The 20,897-nt window shown below is 53.0% G+C and overlaps 1 protein-coding gene across 1 annotated transcript; it reads left to right on the top strand.

Annotated features, from left to right (window-relative positions):
* Positions 1-758: 758 nt before the first annotated feature.
* Positions 759-20,791, top strand: SSC5D (scavenger receptor cysteine rich family member with 5 domains). Its single transcript, XM_039857159.1, has 15 exons — positions 759-939; positions 1,411-1,437; positions 1,744-2,052; positions 2,214-2,333; positions 2,517-2,630; positions 2,973-3,281; positions 4,291-4,608; positions 4,847-5,023; positions 6,682-6,999; positions 8,247-8,801; positions 8,874-9,188; positions 9,339-9,506; positions 16,062-16,223; positions 19,219-19,784; positions 19,972-20,791. Exons 1-15 carry the CDS (start codon positions 915-917, stop codon positions 20,701-20,703), a joined length of 4,215 nt encoding a protein of 1,404 aa, XP_039713093.1. The 5' UTR covers positions 759-914; the 3' UTR covers positions 20,704-20,791.
* Positions 20,792-20,897: the final 106 nt, after the last annotated feature.

The raw sequence follows: 20,897 nt of genomic DNA, 5'->3' as shown, positions 1-20,897 counted from the left end.
GAACTGCTCTGGGTCCAGCTCTCTGTCTGATGCCTTTCCCAGTCGTCTCTGAACCCCCCCTTCTGTCTGGCTCCTCCTTCCGGGAGTTGACATTAATTGTTGGTGGGGGTGTTGGCCTGGGAGACGAGGAGGGGAGGCGGTGAGCTCACAGCAGCCCTGCTCCTTGCCAGCCCTCTGACTCACGCTCCCCATTACCCAAGTTTTCCGCCTCCCAGCTGCCTGGTGCAGAGTGTGAGAGTGTGTGTGTGCAGTCACCTCCCCATCCAGGCCTTGACCCTTGGTCTGCTCATCTCCCTACCCTGGTTCCCTCCGGGGAGTCGGGGGTGCATAGAAGCTCAGCTACTTCTCCCTCAGATGGGTGGCTTTAGATCCCACTCCACTGGGGGATGAGAGAGGGGTTTCTCAGTCTGCTTTTGCAGTTCAGGGAGTCCTTCCTGGTGTCTGGCTGGAGGCCCTCTTGCTGCTGAATGGCGATCCCTAGCCGTGCCAGATTCCCATGCCCGGCAACGCCTATCTACCCTCCAATCTGTCCACCCTGATCCCACCACACTTCCCTGGCTAGACAGAGAGGACGCAGATGCGTGGGCGCCTTGCCCCTGTCTGTCCCTTCTCCGCAGCCTAAGCATCTCTACACGCCCGGCTCTGTGTGGGTGTTTGCAGTTGGACACCCTCCTTCCCTCCTGCTACCCTCCTCCCTAGGCCTCAGCCTCACAGCCCTCCCTCGCCCCCCTCCCTGCTGCTGGCAGCCTCAGTCCTGGCAAAGAGTCCAGCTCCTGCCTGCTCCTCCCAGGTCCAGAGCGCCTCTGTAGGCGCTTCCATCCCCTCCTTCCCTCCCTCCCTCCGGTGGCTGTGGTCTCCTCCATTCTCCTGTTCTGGTCCCCTCTTGCTCCATCCCTGCTCCAGACTCTGCAAACATGAGGGTCTTGGCCTGCCTCCTAGGTGAGTGACCCGTTCTCCTTGGGGACTCAGGGATTTGGGCCCCACCCTCGGACCCTGAGCTCATCCACTTGAGGGACTCAGACTTCCAAGACCTGGTCCTGGTGCTTGGGGACATAGGATATCTGCCCTCCTTGCCTGACTCCCAGCGACCCAGTCTTCTGCATACCCAGTCCTACCCTCTGAGGAGCCCCAGGGATCTGCCCCCCTCCACCATCCCTGACCCTGTGGGGGGTCACCCACCATTTGACCTGAGGCGTGGTCCTCAGCCCTGACCTGTGGCATCCAGGGCCCTGCCCTTCTCTGCCAAGTCCTGCTTTATTTCCGGTGGGGGGTGGGGTTCTGTCTAGAGGTGGAGCATTTCAGGCAAGGCGGGCGTGTGTGTGTGTGTGTGTGTGCGTGTGTGTGTGTCGGGGTGCTCAAAGCTAGGGGCCTGCCGTTCACCGTATCCTACCCCTCCAACCTCCCTTCCAGCAGCTCTGATGGGGATCCAGGCTGTTGGTAAGTGGCCCAGAGCACTGCCCTGTCTGGCCTCGCCCAGCTCCAAGCCCAGCCCCTTCCCAGCTTCACCCTCCCTGGCCACCCCCAATCTGGCTGTGACCTCAGGCACCATTCCCCCCAGAACTACCTGGGCAGCCAGCCACCCACTTCTTGTGGGGACCAGGGTCTCTCACCACTGCTCTCTTGGGCATCTAGGAGTTGGAGTCCCCACCAGCAGCTGGGTGCTGGCCATCCAGTTGCACCCTTTAGGATAGCCCCTGGCCCCAGAGCCTCTGAGATGTCACAGCTTTTTTTCCATCCCCCCAGAGAGGCTGCGTCTGGCTGACGGCCCCCACGGGTGCGCAGGCCGGCTGGAGGTGTGGCACAGCGGGCGCTGGGGGACGGTGTGTGATGATGGATGGGACCTGCGTGACGCCGCGGTGGCCTGCCGGCAGCTGGGCTGTGGGGGGGCACTGGCTGCCCCTGGGGGCGCCTTCTTTGGGGAGGGTGCAGGGCCAGTGTGGCTGAGTGAGCTGGCCTGCCGGGGCAGCGAGGGGCAGCTGGGCCTATGTCCCCACAGAGGGTGGAAGGCCCATGTCTGTTCCCACGAGGAGGACGCAGGCATTGTCTGTGCAGGTGAGGACCCCAAGTCCTTGGCCCAATTACTGTGGGTCCAGAGGCCCCAACACCTCTGCCAGAGCCAGGGGTCCCCTCCAGGACCCCAACTTAGCACTGCCCTGGGGCCTGGCCCAGCCTCTCTCAGGGCTCGTTCTCCGGAGCTCCCCTGCTCCCCACAGGTCAGCGCGTGGTTAACTCTAGGGACATGGACGGTTCACCATCACTCCTGGATGGGGACTCCTGGCCGGGGCTGTCTGGGGAGCTGAGTCCCAGCTCTGAGGAGCCCCCCGTGACGCACGGTGAGCCCACGCACCCGTACCCTCTCCTGCTTTAGCCATGGGGGAGAGGGCCTAACACACTCAGATCACCCAGGGGACAGACAGATGTCATCTCCTCCCCAACCCCAAGGGTCCTGGCATGACCACCAGGCTGGAAGAGGGATGTGTGGCCCCGCCCTCTTTTGCCACTGTCTTTTCTCCCAGTCCCCCGCCCAGCTGGGACCCCCCAGAGCAGTTTGCGGAAGAAGAGCCCCCGGCCACCCAAGCAGGCCAAGTCCACCAGGGCCCCTGCATTGACAGCCGGAGCCCCCCACCAGGGTAAGTCCCCTGTAGGCCTCCCCTCTGCAGATCTGGACGGGGCCTGGGCCCCTAGAGTGTCCTTCTTTTAGCCTGTGGCCATGGTGGGGGTCCGGAACATACCCCGTGCCTTGGGATTTCATGTCAGGCCTGTTCCCCCAACCCGCCCGGTCAGGGACCCAGGTGTGTCTACTCCTGGTGCCCAGGCACTTGCCCCATTCACATCCTTGCTCTTCCTTAAATGGCCAGACTGGCAGGCGGGTCTCAGGGCAATGCCTTCTCTGGGCCTCAGTTTCTCCAGATGGAAGACAAGGGTTTGCTTATCACAGCTGCCTCACACGAAGCCCCTGTCTGTCCCCCCAGAGCGGCTGCGCCTGGTCTTGGGCCCCCATGGGTGTGCGGGCCGGCTGGAGGTGTGGCACAGTGGGCGCTGGGGGACCGTGTGTGATGACGGATGGGACCTGCGTGATGCTGCGGTGGCCTGCCGGGAACTGGGCTGTGGGGGGGCACTGGCTGCCCCTGGAGGGGCCAGATTTGGCCCAGGCTTGGGGCCCGTGTGGATGGATGACGTGGGGTGCGGAGGTGGAGAGCAGGCCCTGAGAGACTGTCCCCGAAGCCCTTGGGGTCGGAGCAACTGTGACCACAGCGAGGACGCAGGGCTGGTCTGCACAGGTGCGTACCCTGCCCTGAGCCTGGGTCTGCCCGGGGTCTGGGGCATCTCCCTGGGCATCTGAAATGTACTGTGTGGTGGGAATGGAGTCCAGCATGACAGATGGGGCACAGAGAGGGGGCTGAGCAGTGAAGGGATCCCTCCATGTGCCACAGGGTGGAGAGCATGTGGGGCCACAAGGGGGACTCAGTTCATGGGTGGTAAGTCGAGGCCTCGGAGAGGGTTATGTTGTTGGGGAAAAGTGAACCCCACTAAGGTGTCTGGGGGAGCTCAGTGCCTCAACCCCTTGAATTCTCAGAGTGACCCTGGAGGGGAGCCCCTGTCCTTTATGAGAAGACCTAAGTGCAGGCATTTCTGGCCTCTTTCTGGACTGCTTTTTTTGTCCAGAGCACTGATTAGGGTGATTCCAGCTCCCCCCACCATGTTCACAGCTAGGGTAATGGACTCCACACTCTCCCAGTGTCATCTCAGGTCCTACCCCAGAAAGACTCAGCAGAAATGAACCCTAAAACCAACAGGAGGTTACTATCTAGACTAGTAGGTCTCAGTATGGGGGAGGGGAGGACACTTTTAAACCCTCCACTCTCCAGAGCCATGGGCCAAGTCTGGAGACATTGTTGGTTGTCGGCAGCTGTGGGTGCTCTTCGACTCTGGGTGGTGGAGCCCAGGGATGCTTCTAGACAAATGTCCTGGACAGTGCCCAGGATGGCCCCACAAATAAGGACAGATACCGGAAGTGGGGAGCCAGGCTGGGGAAGAAGATGGGGGGTGGTCAGGGGCAGAGCTCTCTCAGTTACCCTGGGAAGCCAGACCATGAGGGTGGAGAGACCAGAGTTAGACTCTTGGCGAGTGACAGCCTGTCTTGGAGCCTTCTCCTCATTTGTGAACTGAAGATGAAATATCCTCTCCCCACCATCATCTTAGTGGGAAATATGACCCCGGGTGGAGCCCACATATGCTCACCCATCATGGTCTCCTTTTCTCTGTTCTCTTCCCTCTCCCTGAATCCAGGTCCAGCCCCCCGGCTGCGTCTGGCTGATGGCCCTCATGGGTGTGCAGGTCGCCTGGAAGTGTGGCACAGTGGGCGCTGGGGGTCAGTATGTGACGATGCCTGGGACCTGCGTGATGCCAGTGTGGCCTGCCGGGAGCTGGGCTGCGGGGCTGCGCTGGCCGCCCCTGGAGGCGCCTTCTTTGGGGAGGGCACCGGACCCATCTTCCTGGACGATCTTCGGTGTCGGGGAAATGAGACTGCCCTTCGGTTCTGCCCATCTCGACCTTGGAGCCAGCATGACTGTCACCACCGGGAAGACGCAGGGGCTGTGTGTGATGGTGAGGGGCTCAGGAAGAGGCTGGGGAGGTGGGTGTGGTGGAGCCTCGCATGCAGGGGCCAGAAGTTAGGGGGCTTGTGGTTCACTTGTGTACCCCATGCCCCTCACTCCCTCCGTACAGACCGCCCATGTGCCCCAGCTTACCTGTGAAACCCCTAGTCAGCTGTCCTGGGTGGAGTGTGGGAGCCGCTGATAGGATGTGATGGTGATGACCGCCTCTTCCCTTGCCCCTGTCCCAGGCATGCCTCTTGCGCACGTGCCACCCATGGCAACCACACTGGGCAGCAACAGCTCAATGCCCAGGGAGGCAGCATCCAGGCCCCTGGCCCCCACGGCAGGCCAGGCCACTCAGATCCCAGGCATTTTGCCTCCACCCTCCTCCTCAGCTGCCCCTTGGGAGCCTGGGCCGGAAGCGGGTGAGTCTGTTCACCTTCCTAAGGAAATGGGGTCTTAGCTTCTATTTGCTCCCCCAGCCAGCTCCGGTGCCCTTCCTCCAGCTCAGAGACCGTCTCACAGGGGCAAAGAGAATGGTGGGGGCCAGGCGCCCAAGGTGGTGCTCAGAGGGCCATGCTTGCTGCAGCACTTTGTGGTTGTCATTTGGAAATGCATGGTGCTTTTTGTAGGCTGCCTCCTTCTCACAAAGGCTGGGAAGATCAACTGTGGCTGCTGTTTTGAAATGTAGGTTTTATGGTTGTTCAGGGATGGTGAGGCCAGCAGGTCAGGAGGAAGGGGAGTGGTCTCTCTGTTCCCACTGCATGCAAGGCCACATGGGGCACATCAAGTGGGGGAACCATGGGCAAGAGCCTTGACTGGTTCCCATGGGAGAAACAGGCCCTGGTGTATGGTTGTGTGATACATGCCCTGGGAACAGTGGCCTGGAGGGTACGAGCCTCCTAGAGGAGGTGGTGGGATATAGACTTTGAGTGGGCTGGTTTGCATAGGAACAAACGGCTTGCTCCAGAAGTTTCCTATCTCTAGGAATCAGCTACCTGAGGACTGGCAGTCCCTCCCATGTCCACGAGTCACTGAGATGTCACAGCCTCAGAAATACAGAAAATAAAAAGGCACGATTGACACAGCCGTTTCTAGAAAGGACTGGGAAAAGAGGGAGGGAGCTTGTTCACTAGTACTGGCCATCTCTTTCTCTTGTTTTTGAATAACAGTAACCACAGCATCCACACTGGCTGATGTGTGGCCAGTGCTGCTGCAGGCGTTCTGTGAGTCTGCAGAGGGTAGTGGTCCACCACTTATGCTGGGTGGACATTCTATTCTCTGTGTCACAAATGAGTCCACAACTGAGACGTGAGAAAGCCAGGACCCAGAGCCTACAGCCTTTGTTCTTTTTTTATTGTGGTAAAATATACATAACACAAAATTGAACATTTTAACCATTTTTAAAGGTAGAGTTCGGTGGTATTAAATGCATTCAGAACGTTGTACAGCTGTCACCACCACCATCTCCAGAAACCCCAGACCCATTAAATACTAACTCCTCAACCCCTTTTGCCCACCCGGGCACCCACCGTCCTGCTTTCTGTTTCTATGAATCTGACGACTCTAGGGTCCTTATATAAGTGAAATCATACAGAACCTGTTCTTTTCGTGACTGGCTTACTTGACTGATCATAATGTCCTCAAGGTTCATCTATACTATAGAAGGGGTCCGAATTTCCTGCCTTTCTTACGGCTGAATAATATTCCACTGTGTGGCTGGACTGCATTTATTTACGCTTTCATCCATCGATGGGGTTTGAGGCTGTTTCCACCCCTAGCTTTGTGGATAGTGGTGCTGTGAACCTTTGTGTGCCAGTGTCTATTAGAATAGCCATTTTCACCCTATTTTGGGTAGGTCTCTAGAGTGGAATTTCTGGATCACTTGGTAATTCTATGTTTAGCTTTTCAATGAACCTTTGGACTGTGCTGGGTGCTTTATCCTTGTGCCTACTGCAGACAATGGCATAGCACAGCTCAGTAAATGTCTGCTGCTGGGAAGAAAGATGGATGGAGGGGCAGCGGAAGAGGACTGAGTGGATGGCGTCTCCAACTCTAATTCTTCGAGTCTCTTCTACCCCAGGGTCCCCCCAACTGCGTCTGATGGCTGGGCCCAGCAGGTGCTCAGGCCGGTTGGAGGTGTGGCACGCCGGGCGCTGGGGGACGGTGTGTGATGACAGCTGGGACCTGCGGGACTCAGCTGTGGTCTGCCGGGAGCTGGGCTGCGGGGGAGCTCAGCAGCCAGACCCCACTGTGGGCCGCTTCGGGTGGGGCGCTGGCCCCATCTGGCTGGACGACGTGAGGTGTGTGGGGACAGAGGCTTCACTCTCTGATTGCCCTGCTGCTCCCTGGGGGAAGCACAACTGCGCTCACAATGAGGATGTTGGTGTCACCTGCACTGGTAAGGAGCCTTAGCTGTCCTTTGGCTCCAGGAGGGCTTCCTGGAGGAGGGAATGGGAACTAACATGGGCACGAAGGTTGACTGAGTATCTACCTCCTGTGCCCCTGCCCTGGCTAGGTGTTTTCACACTTGTGACTACATTCACACCTCACAATAAGTCTAGGTTGGTGGGTGTTACATTCATTTTACAGATGAAGATGCTGAGGCATAGAAAAATTAAGTAACTTGCCCAAGGTCACACAGTAACTAAGTGTCAGAGCTAGGATTCTTCCTCCTCATCCCTCAAGAATCAGGGAAGTTTCTCTCACAGAGGGGAGCTTTGTCCCCTCCAAGATGAGACAAAGTGGCTATAGGGGCACCAGGACATGGAGAGAAACCAGAGGGACAGCCTGCTGCAATAGACTCAGGCATTGTGTTTATCGATTGTTTGCCAACATTTGTCAAGTGCCAGACACTGAGCTCCTGGTGGGTCCTCAGAATACAGTGAGCATGGCCTGGCCTTTGAGCAGTTCACAGCTCATGGCAGGAAAGAGATGCACCAACAAGTCACTAAAACCCATGTGACACGTTAGAATTCTGACATCAGCCTTGGTGTCAGAATTTTTATAGGAGCTAGATCACAACTGACAGACACTTTTATTAGGCAGGACATTCCAAGGGCTTCAGGTCACCCCTAGGAGGCAGGGGCAAAGGCCAAACCTTTCTTTGGGTGAAGTTAACCCTTTACTACACTCAGGTGCAAATCAGAAAGATGTGGGGTGAGCAGTGGAGGCTTCAAAGATGGAGTCATCCATTTTGCCTGGAGCTGAGGCCCTTTCCCTCTCCTCCTGAGGGCTATGGGAGCCGCAGAGGGTTTTAAGCTGGGGAGTGACCTGTCAGACCCATGGTGGTCAATGAGAGCTGGACAGGCAGGAAGGGAGAGCCCAGAAAGTACAGGGATCGAGGCTGCGTCTGAGGAGGTGGACAGTGCAGGTCGAGTGGGAGAGGCAAAAAGAGTCAGTCATACCATGATTGTGAGTTCCAAGGAGGCAGGGGACAGTATCAGTTTTGTCTGGCCACAGTATGCCCAGGGTCAGGCACAGTGTCCGGCTCACAGGAATGCTCATTAAATATTTGTTACATGAATGAATGAATGAATGAGAGCTCAGCAAATGACTGCAGAGGGGGAGATGAACAGATGGGCTTGGACGGATAACCTTGGCATTACAGGGTCTGCCACCTTCCCTGTCCTCCCCTCCACCTTCCAGGGACCCCTGGCCTGGACTCCATATCAGACCCCTTTAGCTGGAGCTGGATCCATGGCCTAGGCAGAGACTCAGATACGTGGCTCCCCGGGGAGCTGGCCACCAAGCCCTCTGCAAGGCTGACCACCAGTGTTCCTGGGAAAACCACTAAAGCCCCGGGGAAAATGCCCAAGAGCACCAAGAAGTGGGCAACCAAGCATGCAAAGAGGCCGACTACTCAGCCACCTGTGACGCCAACCACTAAACACTCCAGGGGCCTGGGCACCCAGGGTCCTCCAGAACTGACCTTGCGAACCACAGCCCTGACCACTGAGGGCCCCCACAGGCCGACTTCAAACACCGCCACAATGCTGAGCCCCCGGACTCCCCAGGTGTGGACCTTTAAGACTGTGGCAACGCCCGTCACTCAAGGCCCCCAAGAGATGACCTCTGAGGCCACCATAAAGCGAATCCCTCTAGCCTCTGTGGAGCCATCAGCTGACATCCCAGCAGAAGGTTCTCCAGAGTCATCCAAAGATCTAGCCTCCTCCCCTGCCAGAAGCACTGTGGGGGGGTCAGGTGAGTGGAGGGCATTTGAAGGGGTGAGGCTGACCGGAGGTGACCTCTCCTAACCTGGGGCCTTCCACACAGGCCTATTCCAGGTTCGTCTGGCTGATGGGCCCAACCAGTGTGCCGGCCGGTTGGAGGTGTGGCATGCTGGACGCTGGGGCACAGTGTGCGATGACAACTGGGACCTGCGGGATGGTACTGTGGCCTGCTGGGAGCTGGGCTGTGGACAGGTCCGACCCCGTGTGGGCAAAACCCATTATGGCCCAGGGACCGGGCCCATCTGGCTGGATGACATGGGCTGCAAGGGGACTGAGGCCTCTCTGAGCGACTGCCCTGCTGGGGCATGGGGACAACACAATTGTGACCATGAAGAGGACGTGGGGCTGACTTGCACTGGTACTACAGATGGCAGGGGTTGGCCAGGAGCATGGAGTCGGGGTGCAGTGGGGTTGGAGGACCCAGAGTTGCTCCAGGAGATTCTGGGAGTTTGGAGCAGCAGGGGCCTCTGAGATGGGACGGGGCTCAACTCTCCCAATTTCTCCCAAGGCCACACAGACGAGGAGGACTATCCCCCTTGGACCTGGGACCCCACCTCTGAAGAGGACCTGGCCCAGGGGACCACTGCTGGAGGAGCACCAGGACACACTGTCTCCTGGGGCAGCACCCGGAGTTCCTGGACCCCCTCCCCAGCAACAAGGCACCTCTTGGGCCCAGGTGAGGACATGGACTGGTAGAGCGGGGCCTCTATGCACCCCCTGCAGGGCTTCTAGAAAGACTCTCCTAAATGAACAGGTTTAGGTCTGAGAAACCTGGGACATGTTTCCTTGGCTCCATGGCCCCTAAAAACGTTCCCTCCTCCGGCTTGACCGTAACATGCTCCTCCAGAACAGAGACGAGGAGACTCCGTGTGTCTGAGAATCAGCCCTGGCTGAGCCCACGTCCTCCTGCTAACCAAGTGCACGCCCCTCAATTCAGAGCTGGACCCCACCGCCAGGGTCCACCCCATCATCAAGTCACCATCCCCACCCCAGCTCCCTAGACCCTCTTCTCGCAGCTCACACTCAGGTCTGGGTAGGGCTATGGCTCAGAGGTGGGGACCCCTGGATGGGGGGGTTCTGTGTCCCTCCTGTCCCCAGCCTGATGCCCTCCCTCTGGCCTGCAGGCCTAGCCTCCAGCCGCACAGCCTCTCTCCCATCGCTCGTGTTTCTCTGCGCTGTCTTCCCTTCCCATGCTTGCGTGCCCGTGCGTGATCTCAGTTCAGCTCAGCATTGCCGCCCAGGCTCTGGGTCCATGTCCGCTTCCCTTTTACACATCCCACTGCTCACCCTTCTCTCCTTTGCTCTACATCTAGATCTCTATTTTCATCGCCAGTGTCTCTTTTCCTCTGTCTTTTTCTCGTCTCTTAGCCACTATCTGCTGTCATCGCCATCGTGGACTTTCTCTGTTGCTGCTTTTCTCGCCATCTTCCCATTTTATTTACTCATCAGCCACCCCCCCCACAACTTTCCATGCCCGTTTTTCTCTCCCTCTTCCTCGCCACCTCGCCCCCTCTGTTCCCGCTCCACCCTCCCTCCGACCTTCTCCGAGCCTCTATTCCGTTTTGTCCCTGTCGCACCCTCGCTCTCATGCTCTGTTCCTCACTTGGCTTCTTCCTAGTTTCCTTAAGGCTCCCCAGGTGTCGCCATTTCCGCCCCATCTCGCCTGTCGCACCACCTGCGGCCCTGGCAACCTCTCCTTCTATGTCTCTGTGTGTTCATTCCCTCGTGCCCCCAAAAGTCCTGGCCCTGCCCGCCTTCTCCTCAGAGACTTCGCCCCTGCTCCTCGTGCCCTTTCCCACCTTTTTAGCAATCTCAGCACGCAGGCACGCACCGGGCCTGGGCAGGAGGAGTAAGCGTTAATTCGCCTCGCGCCAGTGACATCACTGGCGCACTGCGCCTCCTGACTGGCTGACTGCCCCCCCCCCCCGCCCCCTCGACCTGGGGCTCTAAAACTCAGTGAAATGCTCCACGGTCCCACAGGATGGCTGTGGGACGGCCGGGAAGGAGACCTGTTTCTTCCTCTGGGGGAGAAGATGGTACCCGAGCAGACCTCAGGGGAGATAGCAGGACTATCACATATAGAACCTTAGTGATGGGAAGACTTGGTGCTGCGTGGTGAGCGAGGGAAAGGACATACATTAATTCCTCTCCTGGCTCGCAAGGCGACCTTGAAGAAAACGACTCTGCCTCTTAGAGCCTCAGTTTCTTCTTCTGAAAAATACAGCTCCAGGGTTCCTGGCAAGAGTAAAGGAGAGCTGGCTTACTCCGTGCTAGGCACGCAGGAGTCCAGCAACTGGGTGAGGTGTAGGTTCTGTTATGCCCATGTTTCAGGTGGGGAAAAAATGAGGCTCAGAAAAGTTAAATTTGAACCCAGGAGCCACACTTGAGATCCATTTTAAACAATTTCACACACATTTTGCTCATTGGATTGGGAAAGATCACTGAATTACTGAACTAATCGCAGTCGTGAGTTCTGGAGTCCAACTCCCTGGAGTCCAATGGTGGCTCCACTGGGATTAGAACTAGCTGGGTGACCTCAGGTCCCAAGCCAGTGAGCAAAATGTGTGTGAAATTGTCTAAAACCGCAAAACATGGACTATTAGAATTATTTACTGTAAATGAACAACAGCTGCAGGATTACAGTGAGGGAGGGATTATTTCTAGTTGAGCAATCAGGAAAAACCTCACAGAGATGGTATGAATTCCACTAGTGGACACCAGGAGGGAGGAGATTCTCAGAGATGTAAAAGCTGAAGCTGAGAAAATTGCATTGTCAGTGTAGAATGTTGTCATCTCTGCTATACTGTTAGGCATATCATATGTTTAGCTGTATCAGTTTCTGTGGTTGATTTAGTGGCTTAAATCAACACAGACTTATTATTTTGAAGTTCTGTAGATCAGAGGTCTGATAGGGGTCTCACAGGGCTAAAATCGGGGTGACGTCAGGGCCTCTTCCTGGAGGCTCTAGGGGAGAATTGCTTCCCTTGCCGTCTCCAGCTCCTAGAGTTCCACCCGCATTCCTCGGCCCATAGTCCCTTCTTCCACCTTCAAAGCCAGCAGCGTTGTGTATCTCTGACCCTTCTGTTTTCACATCTTTTTCTGTCACTGAAGTTGGGAAAAGTTCTCTAATTTTAAGGATGTGTGTGATTAGATTGGGCCTGCTTGGTTTAATACAGGGTAATCTCTTCATCTCAAGGTCTGCGCCCTTAATCCAACCTACAAAGTCTCTTTTGCCGCTTAAGGTAACATATTCACAGGTTCTGGGATTAGGGCATGGACATCTTTGGGAGCATTATTCTGTCTACCACAAGATCTGTGTTGTAGAGACTCAGCAGAGATTTAACATATTTGTCGAATGAATGAATAAATGAGTGAGAGACTGCAGTGTAATTCTAGAGAGCGTATAGGAGATGAAGCAGGAGGCTTATGAAGTTTGGCTTTTCACTTTCTAGTTCTTTGAAGCAACATTTCTTGAGGCTTCCACATGATGGATTTGGGAGATGCAGACAATGATTCATATGTCAGGTGTCTGCCATGTGGCAGGCATGAGTACTCACCCCTGGGAACATAGCCACAGTGAGCAGAGCAAAGGAGGGGAAAGGGAAGCTGAGTTGCAATTTAAAATAAGACAGTCAAGAGATGACTCACTAAGAAAGTGATGACCTCAAGGAGGAGAGAGAGAAAGCCATCCAAATATCTCGTGGGAGAGTGTTTCATACAGAGGGCACAGTGTGTGCAAAGCGCTCAGGTGGGAGTGTGCTTAGCTGGTTCAAGGAATAGCATGAGGTCAGTGGGGCCGAAGTGGAATGTTTGATAGGGGTGATGGCAGGACATGAGACCTGTGGCCCATTGTTAAGATGTCTACTGGGATGGGGAGACTGGAGGGATTTAGAGGGGCATTCCGGGCAGAGGGAACAGCACATGCAAAGGTCCTGAGGTGGGACCTTAGGAGACCGTCCAAAACACCAGTGTGGCTGGAGTGGTGTGAGCCAGGCATGGGGCAGTAATAGAAGGTGGGGCCACAGTTGATTTCATTCTATGTCCAGTGACAAGCCTTGGAAGAGCATTTTAAGTTAGGAAGGATAGGATCACATGTATTTTCAAAGCAGTGACTCAGGATGATGCATGAGGGATGTGTGCATGGAGACCAGGAGGTCCTTGGAGAGGTGACAGTGGCATCGACCAGGGTGGCATTTGAGACAGAGAAGTGCATGCGTTCAAGCTATATTCTGAGAGCGAGAGATGGGGTTGGGTGAGAGGTGAGTGATGGGAGTTTGGGGATGGGGAACTGCCTTTTACCGGATTAGGGAACACTGTGGAGGCACAAGGGTGGGAATATTAACTGACAGACACAAGGGTGGGAATATTAACAACTCCTTTGGTGATGCACATGACACACCCAGATGGAGACATTAGATGTGCAATCCTGGAGCTGAGGGGCGCCTGGGCTGCAGATGTAGATCGATAGGATGGAATCTGAAGCTGTGGCAATGGACAAAGTCAGGCAGATAGATATCTGTGTCTAATGTCATTCCCATACCCAGTGGGGAAGGTGGGGTGACTCATGGGTTTGGGATATCGCTGTCTGTTATGGTTGCATGAGGTCATGTGGCGGGGCGGGGGTGGTGGTGTCCAATTAAATGCAAGATTCCATTTAGAGGTTGGGCGATAATAGCCTTAATAATAGCTAGCGTTCCTTGAATCCTCTCCATGTGCCAGGCACATCTAAGTGCATAACATGGTTTAACTCACTTCCTCCCCACAGAGACAAGTACTGTCCTTACCCCCATTTTACAGATAAGGAAATTGAGGTACAGTGAAGTCAGAACAACAAAGGACACCCTTAACTGCTCCAGCCATGGAGACCGAAAAGGAGTATGTGATGGACTTAGCTCTGAAGAACCCAAGGGACATAGAGCAGAGCATGACCACATTAAGGGGGAGGGAAAGCTCACCAGGAAGGAGTAGGGTGAGACTTGAGGGGTCAGCACCCACCGGGAAAGAGATCCCCATGTAGAACCAGGTGGACTCGCCCAAGTCTGAAGCCCCATGCTGCTCCTTAGCTGTGTGACCTTGGGAAAGCACCTTGCCCCATCTGGGCTTCAGTTTGATCATCTGTAGTGACACTATGGCTTCTCCACCCACACTCCCCCCATGAGGCTGCCAAATTATAATGTCTAACCTCACCAAAGATATGGGATAAAGGCAGGCAAGGGAGTCTGCACCCACTTAGAAGGGCATTTTGACAACATCTAGGGAGGTGCATCTACCTTTCACAGTAATTCCACAATTGGCTGTTGAGAAATTCTTACACATGAGCTCAAGGATATGGGTGCATGTTTGTAGCAGCAAAACATCGGCCACACAGCCTAGCTGCCCATCAATGAACGTAGATAAATTAGTGCTTGTACCGACGATGGAATAGTATGTGGAGGTTAAAAAGAACTAGATTTCTATGTATTTAATTCAAAGAACAGCTTATCACATGCCAGACCCTGCAACTCCATGGGGTAGAGGTCATCATGGTCCCTATTTTACAGGTGAGGAAACTGTCATGGAGAAGTGAAGTGACATGCTCACCCAGCTAGGAAGGGACACAGCCAAACAGCAAGCTGTGAGAGGATGTGTGCAGTATGTGTGCCTAAGTGCACAGTCTTAAACTGGTTTAGGAAACTACAGCATGAATGATCAATAAGGCACCAGGGAGCCTTACGTATGTAGTTAAAGTGCAAAGACACCTTGGGAATAAGCTAAATTTTGGGCAGCAGCTCCCCCAACAAAGGGAAAGGATGGGAATAAGCTAAATTTTGGGCAGCAGCTCCCCCAACAAAGGTTTGGCCTCACAAAGGCTGTAACTACACACTGCTCTTTTTTTTTTTAATGTGTATTTTAGTGAAAAAAAAATCACAAACAATGGCCCATAAGCAGGTGGCCATGCTTTATAGCACGTCTCAAGCACATGCAGACACAAGGAATATGCCTGCGATTGCTGGGCTGACATTTTAACAGGAACACGGCTTCAATTTGTGTTGTCAATGGACTCCTCCCAAAACCCAGCATCGTGTAAAGAAACTCTAGTGATTCATCCCTAATGGGTTCTCCTCTAAACTCTTTTTTGTTTTTCATTTTTTAATTAGTAGTACCTCTAATGATTTTTAAAATTCCTAGTGAGTATGGCCATTGGGTCACATTTCACATTGTCCTCTATGGCATTTAACAGGCATGGGAAAGGTATTTCACTAAGGACGTTAATAATGTGAAGGCCTGACTGAGGTGTCCACAGCACCATGCATCTGGGTGAAAACTGACCCTTACTATTAGCATGTCATATATTAACAGGTGACAGAGCAAGGAATTGCTGAGGTTGGGATGGCTAGCCACAGAGCTCCAAAGTGACCGTGACAAACACACTGGTGTGTCAGACACCATTCTTCTGCCTGGTTTTGTGTGCAGAGTGGGAAAATGTCTCCCACTTGGATAGAAAAATGAGGAGAAGGGAATTTCAGGCAGGGTAACAGCACGGACAAAGGCTCAGGGGGATGGAAGGGCTTGATGGGAGTACCTTGGAGTGAGGAGTCCAACATGAGCAGAACATTGGCCAGAAGGAGGCATGGTAAGAGCTGTTCCTGGAGAGGTGGGGAGGAGGCAGTTGGTGAAGGAAAATGAGCAACATAGACTGTATGGTTGCACAGCCTCATGAATATAAGAAAAACCACCAAATTGTGTACTTTAAGTAGGTAAATCATAAGGCATGTGAATTGTATCTCAACAAAGCTATTGTTAATACGTTAATACTTTTTTTTTGATCAAGCTAGAGGACTGAGCTATCTTTCTATTGTCCCTATATAAAATTGTCATGTAGAGATTATCCAAGTATATTTATCCAAAAACATAGGAAAAATAATATTATAGAAGTGTTCCAGGTAGTTCAGTAATAAAGATATTACAGGGTGTTTTTCCCCCTGGGGAAAAAAGAAAACAAAGACTGAGCAGGATCAGGAACCTCAGGAAATTGAAATAATAAAGGTCCTTATTTATAAGCTAGTTTAGTCTCAGTTTCTTTTGTTGGTAGCCAAGAACATTCCAACTGAATTGCCAAGGTGGCTGCAAGGTCAGGAAGGAGAGTGGGGTCATGGGCCAGTTGGACAGAATGAGGCCTGATCTAAGGCCCAGAGGAGCAGAGGGTCAAAATGAAGAAAAGTGACACTCAGTTCTCTCCGTTTTGCTTAAGGTGATGATGGTTATGAGCCTTTGCGGACATGGGACACGCCTTCAGGAGGGGCCCCAGCCAAGGGAACCCCTGCTGCAGGCATACCTGGATCTACTCTTACCGCAAGCACCACCAGGAGCCCAGGCCATCCCTCTCCAGCTCCAGGGGTCCATGGAGACACAGGTGAGGCACGCAGCCGAGGCAAGGGGACTAAGATGTTTATGTGGTGGGGTAGAGAGATGGACTCCAAATTCCCTAATAGTGACCCAACTCTTACCCCCAGGTAGACCTAAGAGAAATATACTCTAAAATAAGGGGTTGTTATCTACACCAGTGATCCTCAACTAGGGGCAATGGGAAATCTCTGAAGATGGTTTGGATTGTCATGAGTGGGAGCAGGGAGGCTGCTGGCACCTCGTGGGTAGAGGCCAGAGATGTTGTTACACAACTTCCAGTGCACAGGACAGCCCCCACAACAAATCATCCAGCCCCAAATGTCAGCAGTGCTGAGGTTAAGAAACCCGAGCCTATACTATGCAGCTCACTCTGACAAATCATTAAGAAAATGGTAGGAGACCCTATAAGAAAATGGGCCAAAGCAACAAACAGGTTATTCACAGAAGCGGAAGCCCAAATAGCCAATGAGTATATGTAGAAATGCTCATATGCATGAGGAATCAGAAAATTCAGATTAAAACATTGACAAGCATGTAAAACCATTTGAAAGGTAGGTAATACCAAGTGAGGATAATACCAAGGAGATAATACCAAGTGAGTGAGGATGTGGGGAAACAGGTGTCCCCACTAGATATAGCTACTCAGTAAAAAACAATCTAGCAGTATTTAGTGAAATTAAATATAATGATAAATTATGACCCAGCAATCTTGCTATTCCAGAGAAATTCTTGCACAGGCTTATAAGGGGACATATGTGAGCATGTTGTTTGGCATATTGTGATATCAGGGAGTTGGAAGCAAGCTAAGTGTCTAGCAGTAGGGGAATGGATAAGAGAAATGTGATGAGTGCACGTGATACATTTCTATGCAATAGCTAAAGCAATGACTAGCTGTATACACAGCAGCATGGATAGGTATTAATGAAATATTGAGGGAAAAAGAAACAGAATGAGGTTTCCTGCAGAATGTTATTTGCAAAAATTAAAAGGACAAACAAAAATACACATATGCTTATATATGAACATAACTACATAAGTGCATTCCATATTGTATAAGGATGCATATGTTTAAGGACATGCCAAGTACATTCATGGAGGTACCTATGGGAGAAGGTGAGGGGGATGGAGATTGACAATAAAGAGGAGAAAAATTAAAAGCGAAAGGAGAAACAAGAGGAGACTATTGGTTACAATGTACAGAGGAGTGTGATTAGCTAAGCTCTCTGCACCTTGGGTCTGAAAAATTAAAAATCAATACTCTAGGTATGTATCTCAGTATTGAGCCCCAACAATATCAAAGTAAGCCAACATTCTTGAAATAACTAAAAACAGTTAATATTTATTGAACATATGACATGTGTTAGGCACTGTTCTAAGTACTTTATTACTCCTTTAATCCTCGTAACATCCATGTGAGCCCTGTGATGTAGGTGCTGTAATTATGCCCATTTCATAAATGAGAGAAATTGAGGCACAGAAAATGACTATGACAATATTAATAATCATGAGATTGCTTATTACATGATAGGCATTGTGCTAAGTGCTTTGCACACACACGGTCTCCTGAACTCTCATAATAATTCTACAAAGAAGGTTTGTGGATCCTCCGTGGTTCATAGATGGGGAAGAAACTGAGATTCAAGACTTGCCCGTGGTCACCTAGCTAGGGAGTGAGGAGCTGGGGTTTAAATCCAGGATGCCTGGCTGGAGGCCAAATCCCTTACTCAAGGGTTTCTCCAACCCTGCATACAGATGGTGGTGGGACAGGATGTGCCTCAAAGACCCTACAGGAACAAGTGGAATTCTCTAGAGCTACCAACACAGGTGGTGATTTAAATTTAAATGAATCAAAAATGTGAAAAAGAAAACATTCAGTTCCTTAGTGGAACTAACCACATTTCAAGTGCTGAGTACCACATGTGACCAGTGGCTGCCATCTGGAACAGCACACACCATTCTCATCACTGAGAAACTGCAACTCTGGGTGCAAAGGACCCGGAGTCAAATCTTGCCCCGGCAGCTTGCCAACTGTGTGTGTGTGTGTGTGTGTGTGTGTGTGTACACCTTGGGCAAGTTACTTATCCTCCTGTGTGTGTGTGTGTGTGTGTGTGTGTGTGTGTACAACCTTGGGCGTTGTTTATCCTCCTGGTGTGTGTGTGTGTGTGTGTGTGTGTGTACAACCTTGGGCAAGTTACTTATCCTCCTGGCCTAATTTCCCTCATCTGTAATAAAGTTAAAATTCACTCTGACCTGGAAGGAGGGCGGGGAAGAAGCTGAAGTTTCACATTGTACCCAGGCCCCAAATTGCAGGGAGTGTCCAAATCAAGATAAATAAAATCTTAATACAATAGTTTTAAGAATCAAAATAAATGCAAAAATAATCCACAGTGAACTAAATATCAACTAAAGACAGGGTCCAACCTACCTCACCAGACTCCCTCTAATCACGGCTTTATCTGGTCCTGTCGGGTTGAAATTTTGACTTTTTGTTCATCTTGGATCTTTTGCACTTATTTTGATTGTTTAAAAACATGGCATAAGAATATTGATCTTGATTACTGAGATTACCCTTCCGAACCCTCCTGTACCCCTCCCTCCTCCTGTGCACCTCTGGCATCTCCGGCTTCTCCCACACCCCTCCCCTTTGTCCCTCTTTATTCCCCCTGTCCCCTGCCTGCTCCCCACATCCTCCTGCACGCTTTCACACCCCCTATATCCCTCCCACTATCCTGCATTCCCCTCCCCTATTCCATACCCTTCCACATTTCCCACCACCCCTAGCCCACGCATCCCCCGCATCCTCATGCAGAGGAGGCCGCCAGGTGGCGCCTGAGACATCGGAGGAGCAGGAGGTGGTGCACGAGGGCGGAACGAAGTCTGCCGGTGACTCTTGACGTGATGAGACTCGGCGTCTTTCTATTGGTCAGCCCGTCCCTGGGGCAGGGCGGCCCTTGGGGTGGGCAGGGCAAACTGACCTCCGTCGTCCATCTTTCCTTGTGTAGGTTCTGGGAGGAAACCATTGCCCGAGCGCCGTGTACTGCGGCCCACAGCAGCCAGGACGGCGCCCCCCACTCCTTCCCCGGGTCCGCCGCTGACCTCCGACTCGGCGCCAGAGCTCATCGAGGCAGCTTCCAGGGAGGTGACCTTTTACCCTCCTGACACTTCGCCACCCGGACCAGATCTGGCCTCCTGGAAGACTTCTGACCTCACCTTGACAACCCCTGGCCTTACTTTGTCCACTCCTGACACCACCGTGGTTCCAGCAGTGACCCCTGAGTTTTCACCCACTCCACCACCTACCTTGCCCAAAGAACTGACCTCAGACTCCTCTGTACCTCCGACCCGCCTTTCTCCTACATCAGAGCTGACCCCAGAATCTGACACAGCCCCAGGCTGGGACACAGCTCCATACCCCAACACAGTCCCAGAACCTTCCGGATTCCCAGATTCCTCCACAAGCCCTCGCCCCACTACCACCCTGAGCTCCACCACCACCCGTCACTTCACCATGACCCTCCCCTCCACCATGATTTCCTCCCCCATAATGCCCACCCTAGTTTTACTCACTGTACCTCACACAATCATTTACTACAGTAACTCACCTAGTTACAATTCCCATCGTTTATTCATGACCTATCACTTAATATGACATCTCATCTGTTTTTCTTTTATATTAATATTTTATTTTTATCTCTAATCCCTCCCTCGTACTACCTATCTCTATGATTCGCTTTCCACTACCTACCCCACCATGACTCAACTCAACCCCTATGGGTACTACCAAGTCCCTTCTAACTTCCTTGGGAACAGAACTTCCCTTTCCCACTTCAGCACCAAGAATCAAGCCCAGCCAGCACCCCCGGTTGACCTTGATGGGGGTTCCTCACTCCTCCACATCAATGACATTGAACCAAGAGCCCCCTCAAGCCTCAGAGTCCAGCCCCTCCAGGCCTTCTCCAGCCCCAAGCATGGACACACCATCCACTGAGAACTTCAAGCCACCCAGAAGCCAGAGCCCCAAACTAACCTCTGCACCTCCCCAAACCCCACACTCAGCTTCTGACCCTACTTTGACTCCTGACCTCCATCTGTCCTCCATGGCCCACCCCTTGGATCAGCCTCCTCCTGATCACCTCACCCTAGGGCCAACCCCTGGTCAGAGCCCAGGCCCCCTTGGCCCATGTATAGCCCCAGTGCCACCTGTAAGGGTCATGGCTTGTGAGCCACCTGCCCTGGTAGAGCTTGTGGCAGCTGTGAGGAATGTGGGTGACCAGTTGCAGAGGCTGACCCAGACCTTGGAGCAGGACCAGCAAGAGCGCCAAGCCCTAGGACTGGGGCTGACTCAGGTGGTAGAGGCTGCCCAGGGTCTGGGGCAGCTGGGTGAAGTTGTGAAGAGACTGGCAGAGGTGGCCTGGCCCCCCAGCACAACTGGACCAACCACCACCACCCCAGAGGAGGAAGAGAAGCCTCTGAGGGGAGATGTGTGACCCCCGTCTGGGACTTGAGGGTCTTAAAACACTCCTGACCGAAAAAGGAAAACCAAAGTATTGAATTAAAAACAAGATGTGGATGACATTTCTGGGGGACTAGAGGAACCCTGGAGAGATGGAATCACAAGATTGATCTGTCCCTGAATACCACAGGTACCAGGCAAGGTGGTGAGGATGATGGTGATGAGTAT

Source organism: Pteropus medius, unplaced genomic scaffold, assembly GCF_902729225.1.
Source record: "Pteropus medius unplaced genomic scaffold, Ma_sr-lr_union100, whole genome shotgun sequence".
In the NCBI taxonomy this organism is placed as follows: domain Eukaryota; kingdom Metazoa; phylum Chordata; class Mammalia; order Chiroptera; family Pteropodidae; genus Pteropus; species Pteropus medius.
Note: the sequence above shows the minus strand (reverse complement) of the source record. Positions and strands in the feature narration are given on the sequence as shown.

Excerpts from the sequence above, each read along its gene's own strand:
- SSC5D (XM_039857159.1), top strand. The coding sequence starts at position 915 with ATGAGGGTCTTGGCCTGCCTCCTAG. Across the intron at positions 940-1,410 it reads GGTCTTGGCCTGCCTCCTAG|CAGCTCTGATGGGGATCCAG; the intron begins GTGAGTGACCCG and ends CCTCCCTTCCAG. Across the intron at positions 19,785-19,971 it reads CCACCCTAGTTTTACTCACT|CTCAACTCAACCCCTATGGG; the intron begins GTACCTCACACA and ends ACCCCACCATGA.